This window comes from Glycine soja, chromosome 8 (assembly GCF_004193775.1).
Source record: "Glycine soja cultivar W05 chromosome 8, ASM419377v2, whole genome shotgun sequence".
Lineage (NCBI taxonomy): Eukaryota > Viridiplantae > Streptophyta > Magnoliopsida > Fabales > Fabaceae > Glycine > Glycine soja.
Window position 1 is genome coordinate 5,332,796 of NC_041009.1, and position 16,381 is coordinate 5,349,176.

The window sequence follows — 16,381 nt, forward strand, 5'->3', positions numbered from 1 at the left end:
GACGCATGTCCAGTGTTTGTGTCTCTTGTGAACTGTTGAGCAATGTTGTCGTCGTCTTAGTTTTTCTAATTATAACTATTCAGCCTTATGGTAAGCATGCTCATGCTTTTGATTATCGCTAATCAAGGGCCAGCATCAATTCATTTAACCTAACTATCCTTTTTAAGTATTTTTATGCGGATTGGGGAAGAATATGAGAACTTTGGTCCAACTAACAAGTTGAATTAGCAAATTATTGTTAAATAATCAAACATGAATTTTGAATTTCTAATCCCAATTTTAGCATAAAATATATTTAATTTAGTTGTTTATTCGGTGGTACCCTACGACAGTTTGTTAGCTTGGTATATACGAATTTCGTGGCTACATACTGTAACTATGGACATTGTTACATTAAAAAATATTAAGTTGACTACTTAAAATATGTTGAGGCTTCAACCACTTATCAAACAAAAGGATATCTATTATTATCACCACACATTCAGTACCATTTGAGTATCTACTTGGTCGCAAACAACTACAAACTTTAGATATTTTTTTTAAGAGGTACTATAGTATCTAAACACAACCTAATTAATCTGAATCAATTTACCTATGTCCATTATTATTCCGAAAATTTAACAATATATACTGTATTATTAGAAACTTGAATCCAAAATTAAAATAAAATTACACATTGGAGTTAAAGTTTAGGTTTGTTTTGTTGGGTGTTGACAAAGATAAACATTTGTTATGAAATGTAAGATTCTAACAATATAATTGTGAACAGTGAATCACATTTTAGTTTTGAGTTAAAATTACTTGTGATGTCATGGGAATAAAATAATATTATATTTAAGAGTTATCAGACTTTGTGTCAAAAAATCCAATTCATTTTGAACCTTAATAAATATGATTGTCTATGTTAGATAATAAATTTTTTTAACCTACTTTCGCTAGGGTAAAATAAGTTACCTGAGTGTCGAAGTGTTTTTAAAATGTATATATCTCTCATTCATGACATTTAAGATATGCTAAAATACATACTATATAGTCTATCGTTCATATACTTAAAATCTTAGGCAATGTAACTCAAAAGGTTGATGTAGTGATTAGACATTTTACATTTACACATTATGGGAATAATCTATTTAATAAATAATTTCGTGTTCAATTTTTATTGTGGACAAAAATCTTTCAGACCAGTGTCAATTATAATATTGCAAACAAAAATACCCGTGATAGAAAAAAAAACTTAACCAATTTAGAGCACACATCAATAAAATGATTTATAGTTAAGTCACAATCAATAGTCCAACCTCAAATACCACACACATATTAAAAAATTTAATACAAAGAAGAAAAGAAAAAAAAATATCAATGTAATTAAAATACTAGATTATAATTTACCCAAAAAATTAACTTATTTTATATTAAAAACGTTAATAGAAAACATCTCTTAAATAATTTTATGAATAATTTTTTAAAAATAAAATAATTAGGCTAAAAACATAAAATAAGAAATATGTGTTATTAATCAATGCCTTTAAAATATTGAAAAAAAAATTACTCCTTCTACTTCACAATAAGTGTCATATTAGAAGAAAAAAATAAGTCTCCAAATAAATGTTATTTTAATTTTAATATAATATTAATTACTTTTTTCTATTTATACTCTTGATAATAATTTTTTAAATACTACTATTATATTGTATAGTTTCTTAAAAATAATATTAATTTCATAAAATTATTATCATTTTTAACCTATTTATTATTTTTTTTGTCTAAAAAAATCTAAACACTTGTCATGATAAATAATTATTTAAATCAAACTAAAAAATACATTAAAAACTATGATAAAAAAAATACAACAATAATAATATTTTTAATAAAATAAACCGCGGTTAGTTTAACGACTCAATCAGCAATAGCGGTGGCACTTGGTTGTCTATATAGCAGTGGCATCCACATTCAGCAGTACCTCTTTGGACATTTTCTTGTAGTGAATGGTTCTTTCCTTACTCGTCCCTGTTCACTCTCTCAATCATCTCTTTTTCTCTTCTCTCTCACTCTACTCAATTCAGGACACCCTTTTCCTTCTAATCCTTCTGTAAGTATTTCACTCACTGATTTCTTGTTGTTTTTGCTTTCTGGGTTTTCTTTATTCTTTGCTCTTGTTAGTGTGTAAGAGGGTGGGGAGTGAAAAGGTGAAGGCTTTTCTTGAATTGGGACTATGAGTCTAGGATCTCCTTGATGAATCTTGGTTTTGGAGTAAAATCTTATAAGGGTAAGTGGCAATTCTTTGTTGGGTTCTGTTAAATTAACAGACTTGAGGATTGTAGTACTTTTGTTATTTCTTATTCTCCTTTGTGTTTGAGAATCTTATTTGATTGAAAGATTTTGATACTAGGCTGAGTGTGCTCCATGCCCCTGTATGTTACTTGAGAACAAGTCAGCATGTGGTTATTATGTTCAATTTTTGTTTATGTTCTCTTGTTATGGCTTTTGTGAAGGTACAAGGAATCCTTCTCCCATTTGGACATGAAAATTAAGAAAAGGATGAGGTTCCACAGTTTTATTTTGTACAAATGAACGGCTAAATTATATGTTTCAAATGTCTCTGTCCATAATCACAGTGGTTATTGATGTTTTCTCATTTAAGATTTGTCTGTAATATTTTAGAAGACTTGGTTTATTAAAAAGACAAAAAATAAAACACTTATTTTATGAAGTATGATAAAATGAAGTTATGATGTTTATTCTGTGATATAATCTTGTTTCAGGGATATTGGTTCACTTGAGTGCATAATATCAGCCTGAAGCTCTATGTAATTCTCAACATCTAAAGCCACACAAGAAAATCAGCATGCGTTGGTTGGGTCTTTCTGTTGATGTGTTCCGCCAAGTTATACAGTTGAACTTATACTGTAAAGTTATTCTGTAGATCATCATTTCCTATATTTTTTTTGCTTATGGTCTCTTTGCTTAGCTACTGCCATGGATGCCAACCATTGTCTGATCGTTTCTTCCGATAAGTATAGAATTGGCTAAAAGATAGGAATTGAAGGCAGATTCTGTTATTTTGTATTTTCAGTATGTTCTTATCTCATATTGTTCTCTAGTTTTAGCTGATTCTCATTCTGTTTAGCTTGGGGTATCTTAATTTTGATATTCTATTGGACGTTTCTTCTCTGTGTACAATAACAACAGATTGATTGAGTTGTGTGGTGAGAAACAAAAGAAGTTATGGTGTGCCAAGCAGCGAGCCAAACAAGATTCCGGGCATTAAAACATGAGTATGGCATTGATGGTAAAGCAACAATTATTGTTAGAGTGATAGCATGCTTCCAACCCTTGCATTTTTGTCAGGTTAGTAACATGTTTCTTATTGTTGGTGTTTTCCACTTGCAGTTCTTTTCTTTCTATAACTATATCTTTGATGATGAAGCTTGTTGTTTCATGAAAGTTTCCTTATATGTCTGTATTGTGGCATTAGACAAACATTACCACCATTGAACACTAAAAATTATTTGCCTCTGTTATCAGTTATTAGATAGTTTTATGAGCTCAATGAGTGACATGTGCTATCTTCCGACGCTTTGCAGGCTGAGTACTTCCGTCATTTGCTTAAGCCTGTCACGTAGATCGATTCACATTTCCTTCTCACTAAGCTGGAGTTTGTAGTTTTTGTTTCTTTTTTTCCTTTGTTACTTAGAAAAGCAGCAAGTTTCCAAAGATCTCATACAAGAGCACCATAACATCTACTAGTATGTATTTTCGAATGCACCTTTGCCATCATTTATACTGAAACGGTTTCATATTTAGCATTGGCTGATTGGTTCTATTTTTCTGTAGGTCATTTGTTTTGTTGGATGGTTAAGGCTGACGGGTCTTTGCCTCGCCCACACCACGTGGCTTGGCAATCACCTTCTTCAAATTACTTCAGTATGCTGCCTAAGCCCAGCTTACTTGGTCTTCCAACATATCTGAATTCAGGCACTTCCATCTTGCCTGCTGTCAGTACATTTCATGGGCTTGCAGCTCCTTCTATCCCAAGTCTGAAGACCAAGCTAACAAATGAAGTGCAGGGATTCCTTCAGTATCACTATGCTGACACAAGTTTGAAAGAAACACATGTTGGAGGAGCTTTACAAAATGCAAATCCTTCTTCTTTGCAGAAGAGGTTGCTGATCTTCGACCGCTCTGATAATAAGACAAGGTTATTTTATGGTCCTGTCCCTCTTGTCCAGAGTCCAACTGTTACTGCTACAAAGTTTGCTCAAAGTTACGGTGTAAAAGGGGAGGGACAGGCCAGTAATGTGGGTCAAAAGCATCTAGCCAGTTACAGTTTACTGGAAGAGTCTGTTAAGGATCATGCAGTTATTGAAGAAAGTGAAAATCATGAAGATACAGAAGAAATAAATGCATTTCTTTATTCTGATGATGAAAGCAGTGAAGATGACGACGATGATACTTGTGATGAGGTAACAAGTACAGATCATTCTCCTTTGGCAACTAATAAGACTTATGTGATACAAGAGCAATTTAAAGACACTAAGGAGGAGGTTGCTAGCTCTGATTGGCCTAACAAAAGGCTGAAGTTATTTGATGGTGACTATAATAGATCATCGACACCTGTGGACAGGTATAGTTTGGTAAGACCAAATGAAACCTGTGATTGTGTCAGTGATGCTGAATCGAAGAATTCTAGTGGCTGGGCATATTCTGTTGATAAAACTAAAGTAGATAATTCAGTGGCTCACCATATCAAATTTAAAAAGGATAAGATCCGTGAATCGTTGAAAGTTCTCGAGAATTTAATTCCTGGTGCGAAAGGAAAGGAGCCACTGTTAGTCATTGATGGCACTATTGAGTACTTGAAAATTTTGATGTCCCAAACTGGTGCTCTTGGGGTGAAATATCACTAAGTAGTACTCACAGTCACAGCCACTGATGTTACAGTATATTGGTTGAAGGACAATTCATGGTGAAAAGATGTAGCTCTTTGAATTCTTAGCTTTGTTGGTTGATATGTTTATCTTAGCATGTTTGCTTCTTGTCTTCTTTAAATCCTCTTTCTTGAGGTGTACATATATGGCTGGGAAATAAAGTTTGTACTAATGCTGAAATAGATAGCATTGCACTTTGGCACTTCGGTTGGAGAAAAATGCAGGATATGGGGTTTCAATTTGTTGACCAACATGATTATACTGTAGCTATTTTTGGAGATTAAAGGTCACAGATTGAAACTTTGAAGTGATGGAGATGGTAGTGGGGGGGCTTTGCTGTAAATGAGGACACTTTTTTTTCTCTCTCTCAAGTGTTGCACTCTCTCTTGGTGATTGAACGCACGCGCATTAGGCAACTGGGGTCCCACTTTCCACCCTCCTTTTTTCATTCTTTCAAGGTTGCACGCATATCATGCTGGCATCTACTCTAAAAGTAACAAGAAAGTTTCCTGATGTTTGGCAGAGTGATCCTAGTGTTTCATCATGAGTTTCTGGGACCCCCTTTGTTTTGGATATGTAGCATTTTGTGGTAAAGGTTACTTTGTTTTACATGTTGAGGGGAAGAGCGGAATGATGACAAGAAATACTAGTTTCTGCTTTGTAATTCATAATATTGGTGGTCTAGGTCTCTTTTGGATGATTCTATTATGTAGCTGTCAAGTGTGTGTGATTGTATGAATAATTGGAGTGTGAATGGTTATGGAAGTAATTTATGCAGTTTATAGTCTATTATCATGCTTCATGCATGTTGATCTTGTCAGTTGTTAGCTGATGTGGTTTTCATGTTTGTACATATCATATCATTTTCTATCAATCTGTGATTCCTCATTACATGTTATTTGTGTCTCTTTTTGCATGCAACTCTGCATCTAAATATGATTCTTTTAAGGAAACAATGGGGCAGGCTAGGGTTTGATATTTTTTTAACTGTGGTTTTTCTAAAGCAAAGATTGTAACTTAGAGGGAAAGAAAGACATTTAACTGTCAAAAATTGCAGAATTATAACTGTCAAAAACTAAAGTAAGTCAATTTAAGAATTACAAAAACTTTAAGTTTTTCTAAATTTGCAGAATCACATAACTTGGTTCATTCAACAATGTATTGATTGAATATAAGAACTGAAAATTAAGCCATTAAAAATGAAAATTAATGTGTATTTGATTGTTAATATTTTTACTCATTTATATATCTCTTCATTTTATTTTGGCTTAATTGAACTTTTTATCTTCTAATTTTTTAATTTTTTGAGTTTTATTCCAACAAATTAATTTGACACATTTCAACCTCTATCTTTTAAGAAATTTGTAAATTTTACCTTTAAAATAATTATACTTTTTATCCCCAAATTTTTTTTGGTAAATTTAATACTAAACTTTTTCTTGACAAAATTTACCTTAAAATTTTTATTTTGTTGGTGAATTTTATGCTTAACTTTTACACTTATTAACAAACAAATGACATTCACCAATAAAAAATGACAAGATAAAATTCGTAAGTTTATTAAAAGTAAGAGTGAAATGCATCAAATTTATTTGTTGAAAATAATATTTTTTAAAAATTGAAGGAAAAAAATGTAATTAGACCTTTTGTATTCTTTCGTAAGACATAGAGGAGAAGAAGAAGCTACAACGAATAACTAAATATACTGTAAGTGTCAGCAAGCTATAGAACAACTCTAAAGTCTGTGAGCCCAAGTCAACATAATTAGGCAACAAATGCGAAATAAGTGGGATTTGTTGAAATCATTTTCATTCCTAATATCCAAGTCTGGAAGTGCAAATAGGTGTGTAAACTGTTTATATGGGTGGGGCTAGAGAAAATCTATCCAATCTGACACAAAACACTATATTTAGGTTGAGTCTATTTTACACTTTTTTCCCCAAATTCGAACCAAAGCTATTCAATCAATAACAGATAATAATTGATAAGTTGCTGGTGTGTAGAATTGTCTGTTAAATTTTTTTCGTCAATAAAGTTAAGAAATATTTCATACCAATGTTATGATGACTAAAAAATTAATGATGGATAGATTTTGGTTGTGTCATGAAAAGTAAAAAAAAATTTACAATTTTGAAAAATTATAAATAATAACAAATAAATAAAAATTATAAATAATAATTTAATAATAAAGTCCCATGTGAACGGGTTGAGTAATTAACTTCATAATACAATCTCAATACCTGAACTAAATGGCATTGGGTTTGATAAGGATACCTGAACATTGACAAAACTCAAAGAATCGATTTTTAAGATTATTTAAATTTGTGAACACTCATAAGTATAATCAATATAACCCATGAAAGGAAAAACTAATAATCCATTTATTTATTTTTTGTTTCTAAAAATGATGATTAATGAAACAATAAACAAATTGGTAAGATAATTTTTTTTCCAATTTGACTTTTTATTTCCTAGCTACTGCCTTAACAGTAATAATTAGCAAAATGGCAATTCATTTACTAAAAGCATTATGCTTTATCTAGAAACCAGTTACCAATTTTATTAGTCGTTTTGTACAAGAGACATGTGGATGCCTACAGATTTTCTTCATGGTTAGGTATTGGTAGTTTAGTAGACATTACACATATGATAACATTAAGAATGAATAACCATGAAGTTACAAATTACAATGACTCCTATTTATGTACATTAGATATATCGATCTAAAATTTAAACATACATACAATATAGCAACAGGAGATTACAAACATTAGAATTTTCTATACAAATGTTTGTCTATGAAAACTTTAAGGCTTAGTTAGCATAAACATCAAACCCTTATAGAAGATTTTGAATATGAATTAGTACAGCAAGGACATTAACAATAACAATGGCTAAAGAACTAGTCTGCATCAGTGTACGTAGGCAGAAATATAGTGGAGAATGACGCCTAATAAGAAGCAAACCGTGATAAATGGTGAACTTGAACTAACACACTTCAGGGCTTGATAATGCATCACCCAAAAGGTTGTTTTCACTCAGGAAATTGTGGATTAATTAATAGGAGTGGACAACAGTATGAAAACAAGTTTGGCCCCATCCATATATGTCAAATGTAGATTCCCATGCGTATGTATTTATGATGAGAAACATGGAAAGGAGTAACTCAACCACAAAGAAATTAAGTCCAATAAAGATATCCCAACTAAACCTTCAATTTTCAAACTTATAGATAGATGATAATTAATTAATCCTTATACTCCAATAACAAACCCGGATTTTATTTATTTATTTGTAGTATCAAATTCATGTAATAATTATAAATAACATCATCATCTCAATTACTGTATTTCATCATTATTGTTATTACTTTTTAATACGAGTGTATTAATTAATCAATAGTTAAATAAATAAGGATGGTCCTGATGTTCAGAATCAACTTAATAGTTTATAGCACTTTTGGGTATGCATTGCAAACGAACTCTAGGGACAAAATGAAAATTGTAAAAATAGCTTCATCTTTTTTTTTTTTTTTTTTAGTTTAGTTTAGGATAAACCATTAGATTTGATCTCGTAATTCATACACAACAAATTGGACCGAAAATCAAAACATATTATAAATGAATATGATTTTGAGTTGTAAACCAAATTAACTTGTGCAGGGTCTAGAAATATGATTCAACTTGTTTAGGGGCTATCAAGTTGAAACTGCTTCGGATTAGACGAACTTACAAATCATTGTCTTGTTATTAGCAGACAAAACAAGCAATTATCAAGAAGAATTTGGCATTGGGGTTGGCCATAATACACTGCACAATGACTACTTCTTGAACGAACGAGTAATGTCTTAATTAATTGTATGTCTACAATCATTGATCGTCACCGTTACTCACACACACATATATTATAAATTAAAATTCATAAATATAAATAAATACGTTTTTATACTGTTATGTAATTTTTTATCTATTAATAAATACTTAAAAAAACAAGTAATTGGATCCAGTAATATTGAGTTTCATCCATTTAAGTAATGTCTTAAATTTAAAGTGTGGATGAAAAATATATAATTGACCAAAAAAATTTCACTAAAGATGATTAATTAGATTTTTTGACGAAAATTACTTATAAACAAAACTGCCTACCCAAAAAAAATACTTTTAAAAAATTATTAAACTTCAATTTATAGATGAACATAAGATTATTGAATGGGATAAATGATTATAAAAAAACAAATCTATTACAAGTCAAAGCATAAATCAACATACATCTTGATATATCAACATGTTTTTAAGTCATCAAAGTAAAAAAAAATTTCCAACAAATAGTTGGTTCAAATGATATTGTATTCGATCATTTTTAAAAAAAAACAAAACTTCATTTATAATACTCTTTCTAACATTTTTATGTCACCAATTTAATTGAGATAATAGAATAAAGTTATATTTTAATTGAGAAGGATATAAGAGAAATAGAGAAAAAAATTGAGTGAATCTCATACAAGTTTTATATATTTTACATCCAACTTTAATTTAATTTTTTTATTTTATATTTTTATCCTCTAAATCAAACACAACATAAACATGAGTATTTCTCATTCTCTCCAAATTATCTATTTTATGTTATTACATAAAATTAGTAGGAAATACCAACGAAATATAATATAATTAATTATTAATAGATAAGTCCACCCGGTCCTTTCACACATGGCACAGTCTATTAGTTGCTGATTTGAAAGCATAAAACAAACCCTGTCACTCTATCTAATTTTAACGAGGGCTTTATTTATTGGTTATCTAGACTCATCGAGGCCTGAGGTTTTGTCACATTATAGCCATCACTGTGGTCACGTAGGATGGCATGATTTATGTTGTCACATCTAATCATGCTTCCTCATTTACGTTCTGCTATAATAATTTTTATTGAAAAATAACTCAAAGCTAAATTACACACGTCTTTCAATTTAGAGGCATGTTTAATTTGTTACTTAATACCTTCAATTAAACCATTAAAGCAATTTAACACCAAAAATAACTATTAAGGTAAAGCAATGGAACACCCAAATTTGTGAAATTATATAAATTCCACTATATGGAGCTGTATTATTTAAGTAGGGGATTATTATTATTACTTTACATGAATATGATGTTTAAATTACAACTTCAGAAATAAGTATTTTATTCTTATCAATAAGTTTAAGTAATTTTTCTTGTAAGTAACTTGGTTTATTATACTACTCTTTTTTTATTCAAATGTCGCACGTGCGGTTTTTACTAATATAATTTTCTTCTTTTAGAATGAACTAATTTATCATCTTTCAAGTCTTTTTAATCATATTGATATCTTTTATTAATTTAAAGTCCTTTTCTAATATTATTATTTTATGGGTTGAAGTTGTTTGACAAAGATGAAAAAAAAGCCTTAAAACAGAGGAAGTTGAAAAGCAAATTATATATTTTATATTTTTTCTTTAAGAGGAAGAAAAATAAGCAACAATGCTAACTAACGTGAATTTTTCTTTCACCAATCACCACTGACCATTTCCCAGATGAGTTGACATTTTTTGTGAATTGTCATTAACAATCTATTATGAGAAGAAAAATTGAGACCAAATTGAAATATATATATATATATCAACAGTTAAGTGGAAAATATTGATTATGTTAACGTGTAGAAGAGAATGATTACAATATATTCTTTAATATATTAAGAAAATTTTCTTCCTTAACGTGAAACAAGACCGAAGCATTATTGGCGTGATAAGCGTGATACACACTTTGGGCAAAATCATGTAGTGTGAGGTCATTCTCATTACTAAGCAAGTTATACTTTTTAGGAGCATGATTAAAGTTTAAATCTTAAAGAGGCAATTGTTAGTCTTTAGTCATAAATCATAATATCGCAGGTACCGCGTAAATTATTAAATGCATTTAGGATACCCTGGTAAATAAATAAAAGCTTAATAAAGGAAAAAACTGGCCTAACTTTGTGCAGAATATTAATAGCCAAGATTAGGTTGTATCATAAACCAACCTCAAAAGTTTGTCATAAAAAACTACTTCGAAAATTGAAACGATTAAGTGTGAACATATGAATGGTTTTAGTATATCTGTATACCATGAGAGTATTTAACAATGTGATACACATTTATGTTTGATATTTCAGAGTGGTTGTCTGACAGATTTTTTGCTGGTTGCATAACATGGCTAGGCCATGTCTGAGACTGTGACCGTTTTAGTCAGGATTTCATAGTTAATAAAAATTGTAAGATTAAGAAATTAGTGTCTCTATAAGTCCTTATTACTTTAATTGGTCTAATGGTAGTTCATACTTCACAGTTGTTTTAATATGATTTTTCTTCTGTTTATCTTTGATTCTCGTGGGAAACTTAATGCATAAGAAAGGTAGAAAAGTTAAGCAGTGCCTCTAGAATTCGCACAGGAAAACTATGATTTGATTTGGTGACAAATTACAATGTAGTTTGAATTTCATAGAGATTTCTATAAAAGAAAGAACAAAGAATTAAACGTAGAGAAGCCACATATGCTTGCCGTCTAAGAAAAAAAGGAATGAAATATGGCAAAAAAAAAAAGGAAGGAAAAAAGAAAGAAAGTCTGTAACACAAATTGATACATGAGAGGTATTAGTTCCAATCCAAAAGCAATTGAGAGTTTCTTATCACTCAGGATATTGAGTTTCTCCACCTTCTAGTTGTTGTCTTTCTGTTCTGTTCTTCTGAAGTTGGAATCTGAGGTGAAATATCATGATTTTCCACATTAGTCATTTTTGTGAGTTTGCTTAGTTTCTTCCACCCACTGCTCCATGCTGAACTGTGCTTCTGCTTCAGCAACTTATCAAAGTGTTTCTGCAGGTTTTCCATGTCATTTTGAAGCTCCAAGTACTTGGTTTTCACAGTCTCAAGCTCAAACTTGAGTGTGTTGATATCTTTCTTAGCTGCTGTCCATCCTTCTTGGAATGATTGTGGCGTCCCTTCGAGAAGCGTTTTCCGGTTTGGAATCATTGGCTGGTAGTGAGATTCAGCACCTTCTTTCAGAGAACCGTTGTTGGCTAGTGCATTGCTTATCTTCACCTGTTCAGAGAATAGAACTTGCACTACTACCCTCAATGGAAGCCTTTCATTTTGAGCAGCATGCATACAAGCATCAATGGAGAGTTTCTGACAATCCATTACCCGGCAGAGCCGTTTCCTTTCATGCTCAGTTAGTGTTGGATGAGCCTGTAATTTGTTTCATGGCTTTAAGAACTACCACAGGAGTATACATCTACGGCATATGTGAAGCTAAACTACCAAACGTTTTTACATTTACTGCTAAGGCTATGTTTGGATCATGCTTTTGGAAATTTCAATGTACATTCTCGAATTTCAAGACACAATGAAGAAGGAAGAATTTGTTGTTTTGAGAGTAAAAGTACTTTTAAGCTCTTCATTTGGCACCCAAACATGCACTAAATGCGTGGAACACATATCTATGAATTTTCCAAACCAATGAATATACGGCTAACCTTTTCTATGAATAAATAACTTTACCACAGAAATGACTGATTTTATGTTTACTGATCTCATTTCTGTAACTCAAATAAATTGTCACTGATGGTAGTAGTAAGCAACTAAGCATATTTAGTATGAGACCCTAAGTTCTACTTCAAAATTTACCATGCAGTTTTACTCAATTGTGGTGCATCTTAGGTAATTAAAAATCACACACAAGTCAATTAAGAAGCATGGAATACTAGTTCCATTTTCCTCTAGGAAAAGGAATCAATTACCTTAAGATAGGAATCAATTGCTCTGTAGAGTCCATCATCAGAAGTCCTAGCTGACTCAGGCAAAGCTTCTGCAAGAACCTGAAACTTTGTGAGAGAAAGGTTCCTATCTCTGGAAACCTCAGTAAGATAACTGTCCACAAGTCTTGCCACTCTTGTCTTAGCATTAATGTTACTGCTCACATGCTTGTCAGGAAAGGGTGGTCTGCTTGGGCTTGAACTTTCATTCTGCTCTTGAACAAGAAAATGCTCAAGCAGCCTCTGAACAAGATCCACATCATAAGTAGTCTCATTTTTGTTGTAACATGGGATCAGAAGATCAGCCAGTGTAGCTTGCTCAAACTGCATTCCAACCCTTTTCTCCAATTCAGTAATCAATGCAGGTGCAACCTTCAACATGTTTGCCATTCTCAGAAGCCTGAGAAGGAAGCTGCATGAGACACTATCCTTCTGTGGGGGAATTATGCTGATGAGGCTCTCAATGATCATCCTTTGATCTTTAGCTTGAAGAGTTGAAGTGTCATCTCTAGGTCCAGCCACAATCATATGAAGTCCACCTTTCCAACTACCACCACTACTAGAAATACTGTTACTAGTACTACTATTGCTTCCTTCTTCTCCTGGGATTGATGTGTCCTTATTCATCAAACCAGGTAGCCACTTAATTGCATAATGCATTATTCCAGCACCAATCAGCTCAAACCTCATACCCTTTACCTTGATAGCAGTGATGACTCTAACAAAGTGATCAATCCTAAGGATTGAAACATCCTCAAACCACCAATCAGGAGGAACCTGCTGGTTCCTACTAGGGCTTGAGTCCTTCATGTCATTCCATTTTGGACTTGCAACTTTTGGTACCCTTCCAGTGTATGACCACCTTATTCCCTTTGGATTGGCACATGCTTTCCATGCTATGGACTCACTGCATCTTCTCACAATTTGAAGATTCTCCGCCCACGGAGACAGCTTCTCGCAGCTCTTCAACACTACTATGGAGTCTCTCCATGAGGACAAAACCACATAGCTAAGAAAGGCTTCTGTCTTGAATATAAGATTGCCCTCTTCTAGGTCCTCTGTCATTTCAAGGTACTCTGCGGCGCATCTAAGGCCAGAGATGTTGCCTGCTGTTAAATCAATTGCAATTCCATAGCAAAATTTGGATGCAAGTTCAAAAGCCTCAGGCCCTCCAGGGAGATCATCCATAACTATCTTATTCAAGTCAGGGTTGCGCGAATCATATATGATTCTGTTCAGCTTTCCACTTCGAGATAGCAATGGATACTTTCCACAACAGAACAGAAGAAAAATTCATCAAATTCACCACAGTACTAGTCACTAGTATCTCATCACTTTATATATATATATATATATATATATATATATATATATATATAAATATAATACTTCTCGTAGGAAGAGTAAACTTTCAGCCTCAGGCAAGAATTTCTTTATCTATTTACCTTGTGCAAATGGAAGTTTGCATCTCCAATTTGAACAAGAAGATCACTTGGAATATCAGTTGAAACATACCTGCATGTGAACATGAAATGGATATACCAACATTTGCAATAGTTCAAAGCAATTTTATCAGAAACTTTAATTTATTTATTTTATTTTCAGCCATGTATTGAAAACAATTATACCAAACATTGCATTGAACAACATACCAACAGTTGCCTCTTTGCTGAAATCCCTCAGTCTTGAGACTGTGCTTGGTTGAAGTGAGAAGTCCACTCCCATATTCCCTTCCTGCACCAGACTCACTCTCTGATTCCCACATGCTGAAAACCAAACCAGAGCTCACAACTCACAACACAAGGCAAGCTTGATTTTTTTCCAAGGAAAGTGGCTTTTAAGTGAGAGTGAGAAGAAGAAGAAGAAGAAGAAGAAGAAGAAGAAGAAGAAGAAGAAGAAGAGGGAGAGAGAAAAAGACTGAAGAATGAGGAGAGAAAGAAAGTTGATGAAAAGGGAGGAGGAACCCACATGGGGTGCTTGGACTTATCTCAAACTTGTCGCTTTCTTCTTCAGAGAACATGTCAAGCAAATCTCACAGCCTGTGCCGTAATGGGCACACTCAGGAGTGTTGTTGTGAATCATCATCATCATTCATCATCTGGGTTTCTGTTTCTGTGTTTGTTTCATTCATATAATGAGATTGATAGATACCCTTCATCATTCATATGTGCAAAACATGCAGTTCCATTTTTTCTTTATTCCTACATGACCATACATGTCCCTTCCTTTTCATCCTATATTTTATTATTTTATGTGTTACTGTGTTTACTGCAATCCCAAAAACATTCCTTTTGACTACTATAAGAAAGGATTGAAGGCGCGTTTCCAATTTCCATAGAAGCACTTTTACTTTGGAATGAGTTAATTACGACACTGCCATTTTTTGATTGATTGCTGATGAAGGATGAACTAACTACTCGCCATTTATATCTATTAAATGAGAAAGACTAATCATCATATTCTTGCATAATCTTTTCACTATACTTAACCACTCGCCATTTATAGCTATTAAATGAGAAAGACTAATCATACTTTTATAGAATCTTTTCACTATACTCACTCCTTATAATATTGGAGAGAGATGGAAAAGGAAAAGAGAAAAGTGAGTAATAATGTGACTGACGTAATACATAGAGAGAGAAATGAGTTGTAAAAAAATGTTGTGGAGAAAATGTGTAAATTATCATTCTATGGTTTGGATATTATTATTGTTACAATGCAACAGAAAAAATAAAGACAGATTTCATCCTAAACTCCCAAAGTTGTATGGAATAAATTAGAATATCTTTAACTAGATTTCATTATCTTTTCATCAAAAAATTTAGTATCATTTAACCCTATAGTATTTTATTATAAATAAATGTTGGCGATATATCCTCTTTTATTGATTGAAAAAAGGAATTTTATAGAAATCTCACTTCTTGTATTTCACTTGTGATTTTGCTAATAAAGCAAGTTCTAATAAGAAATGTGACTAAAAAATTAAAAGAAAAAGTATTTTATTAAAAATTATGTGAGAGCGTGTTTTAAAATTATAAAAAATATATTATTTTTTCATTCTAATAAAAAAAATATTTTTTTTACTTTCTTAATAAGTGTCTCAAGGACATTAGTTAATTTCTTAATAAAATTTAATCAATAAAAAATGTTAAATGGAATGGTATTTTAAAAAAAAAATCTGTGTAAGTGGATCTACTAAAAACAAATATGGTCACGGAAAGCAAAGGAGAAAATGAGACTTTTACTATGAACGAGGATTGATGGCTGACTTGTGGAAATTGGAGTATCTCCTTGTTAACGTTGCACTAACTTTTATACAATTGTACTACTAGTATTTTTACAACCTTGAGCTTATACAAAAACCAAACTCCACACGTGCAGTATTGATTGCAGGCTACTTTTTGGAGATTGCAAATGAAGAGTCTCCGTAACATAAGGGATCAACAAATTAGATTTTTTATAAGATTCATGTCCTTCAAACATATGGTCGTGAAATTGATCATATATAGAAGAATATTTGTTGAAAAAATTAATCTCTTAAATAAAGAAATTAGTCTTTCTCGATTAAGAAATACTGGCTTCACAATTCACATAATTGTAGCTTAAAACCTTATCCTTTTGGTAACGAACGATAGAGCAGTGGAGTGGTA

At 31.9% G+C, this 16,381-nt stretch overlaps 2 protein-coding genes across 6 annotated transcripts; one reads left to right on the top strand and one right to left on the bottom strand.

Annotated features, from left to right (window-relative positions):
• The first annotated feature begins 1,926 nt into the window (after positions 1 to 1,926).
• Positions 1,927 to 5,826, top strand: LOC114421386 (transcription factor SAC51-like). 4 transcript variants are annotated; one of them, XM_028387271.1, is made up of 6 exons: positions 1,927 to 2,089; positions 2,493 to 2,543; positions 2,763 to 3,072; positions 3,190 to 3,348; positions 3,585 to 3,746; positions 3,835 to 5,826. In XM_028387271.1, the coding sequence occupies exon 6, from the start codon at positions 3,852 to 3,854 to the stop codon at positions 4,905 to 4,907; it is 1,056 nt and encodes a 351-aa protein (XP_028243072.1). In that variant the 5' UTR covers positions 1,927 to 2,089; positions 2,493 to 2,543; positions 2,763 to 3,072; positions 3,190 to 3,348; positions 3,585 to 3,746; positions 3,835 to 3,851; the 3' UTR covers positions 4,908 to 5,826. The 4 variants fall into 4 exon arrangements, with proteins under 4 accessions (XP_028243072.1, XP_028243075.1, XP_028243071.1 ...); XM_028387274.1 differs by lacking the exon at positions 2,493 to 2,543 and having other exon boundaries at positions 2,763 to 2,906; XM_028387270.1 differs by lacking the exon at positions 2,493 to 2,543 and having other exon boundaries at positions 1,928 to 2,089.
• Positions 5,827 to 11,341: 5,515 nt separating this feature from the next.
• LOC114422893 (root phototropism protein 3-like) lies at positions 11,342 to 15,077 on the bottom strand. Of its 2 annotated transcripts, XM_028389453.1 has the most exons (5): positions 14,700 to 15,077; positions 14,384 to 14,497; positions 14,177 to 14,246; positions 12,717 to 13,997; positions 11,342 to 12,165 (listed from the first exon to the last, which is right to left on the bottom strand). In XM_028389453.1, the coding sequence occupies exons 2-5, from the start codon at positions 14,494 to 14,496 to the stop codon at positions 11,611 to 11,613; spliced, it is 2,019 nt and encodes a 672-aa protein (XP_028245254.1). In that variant the 5' UTR covers position 14,497; positions 14,700 to 15,077; the 3' UTR covers positions 11,342 to 11,610. The 2 variants fall into 2 exon arrangements, with proteins under 2 accessions (XP_028245254.1, XP_028245253.1); XM_028389452.1 differs by having other exon boundaries at positions 14,384 to 15,077.
• Between the last annotated feature and the right edge of the window lie 1,304 nt (positions 15,078 to 16,381).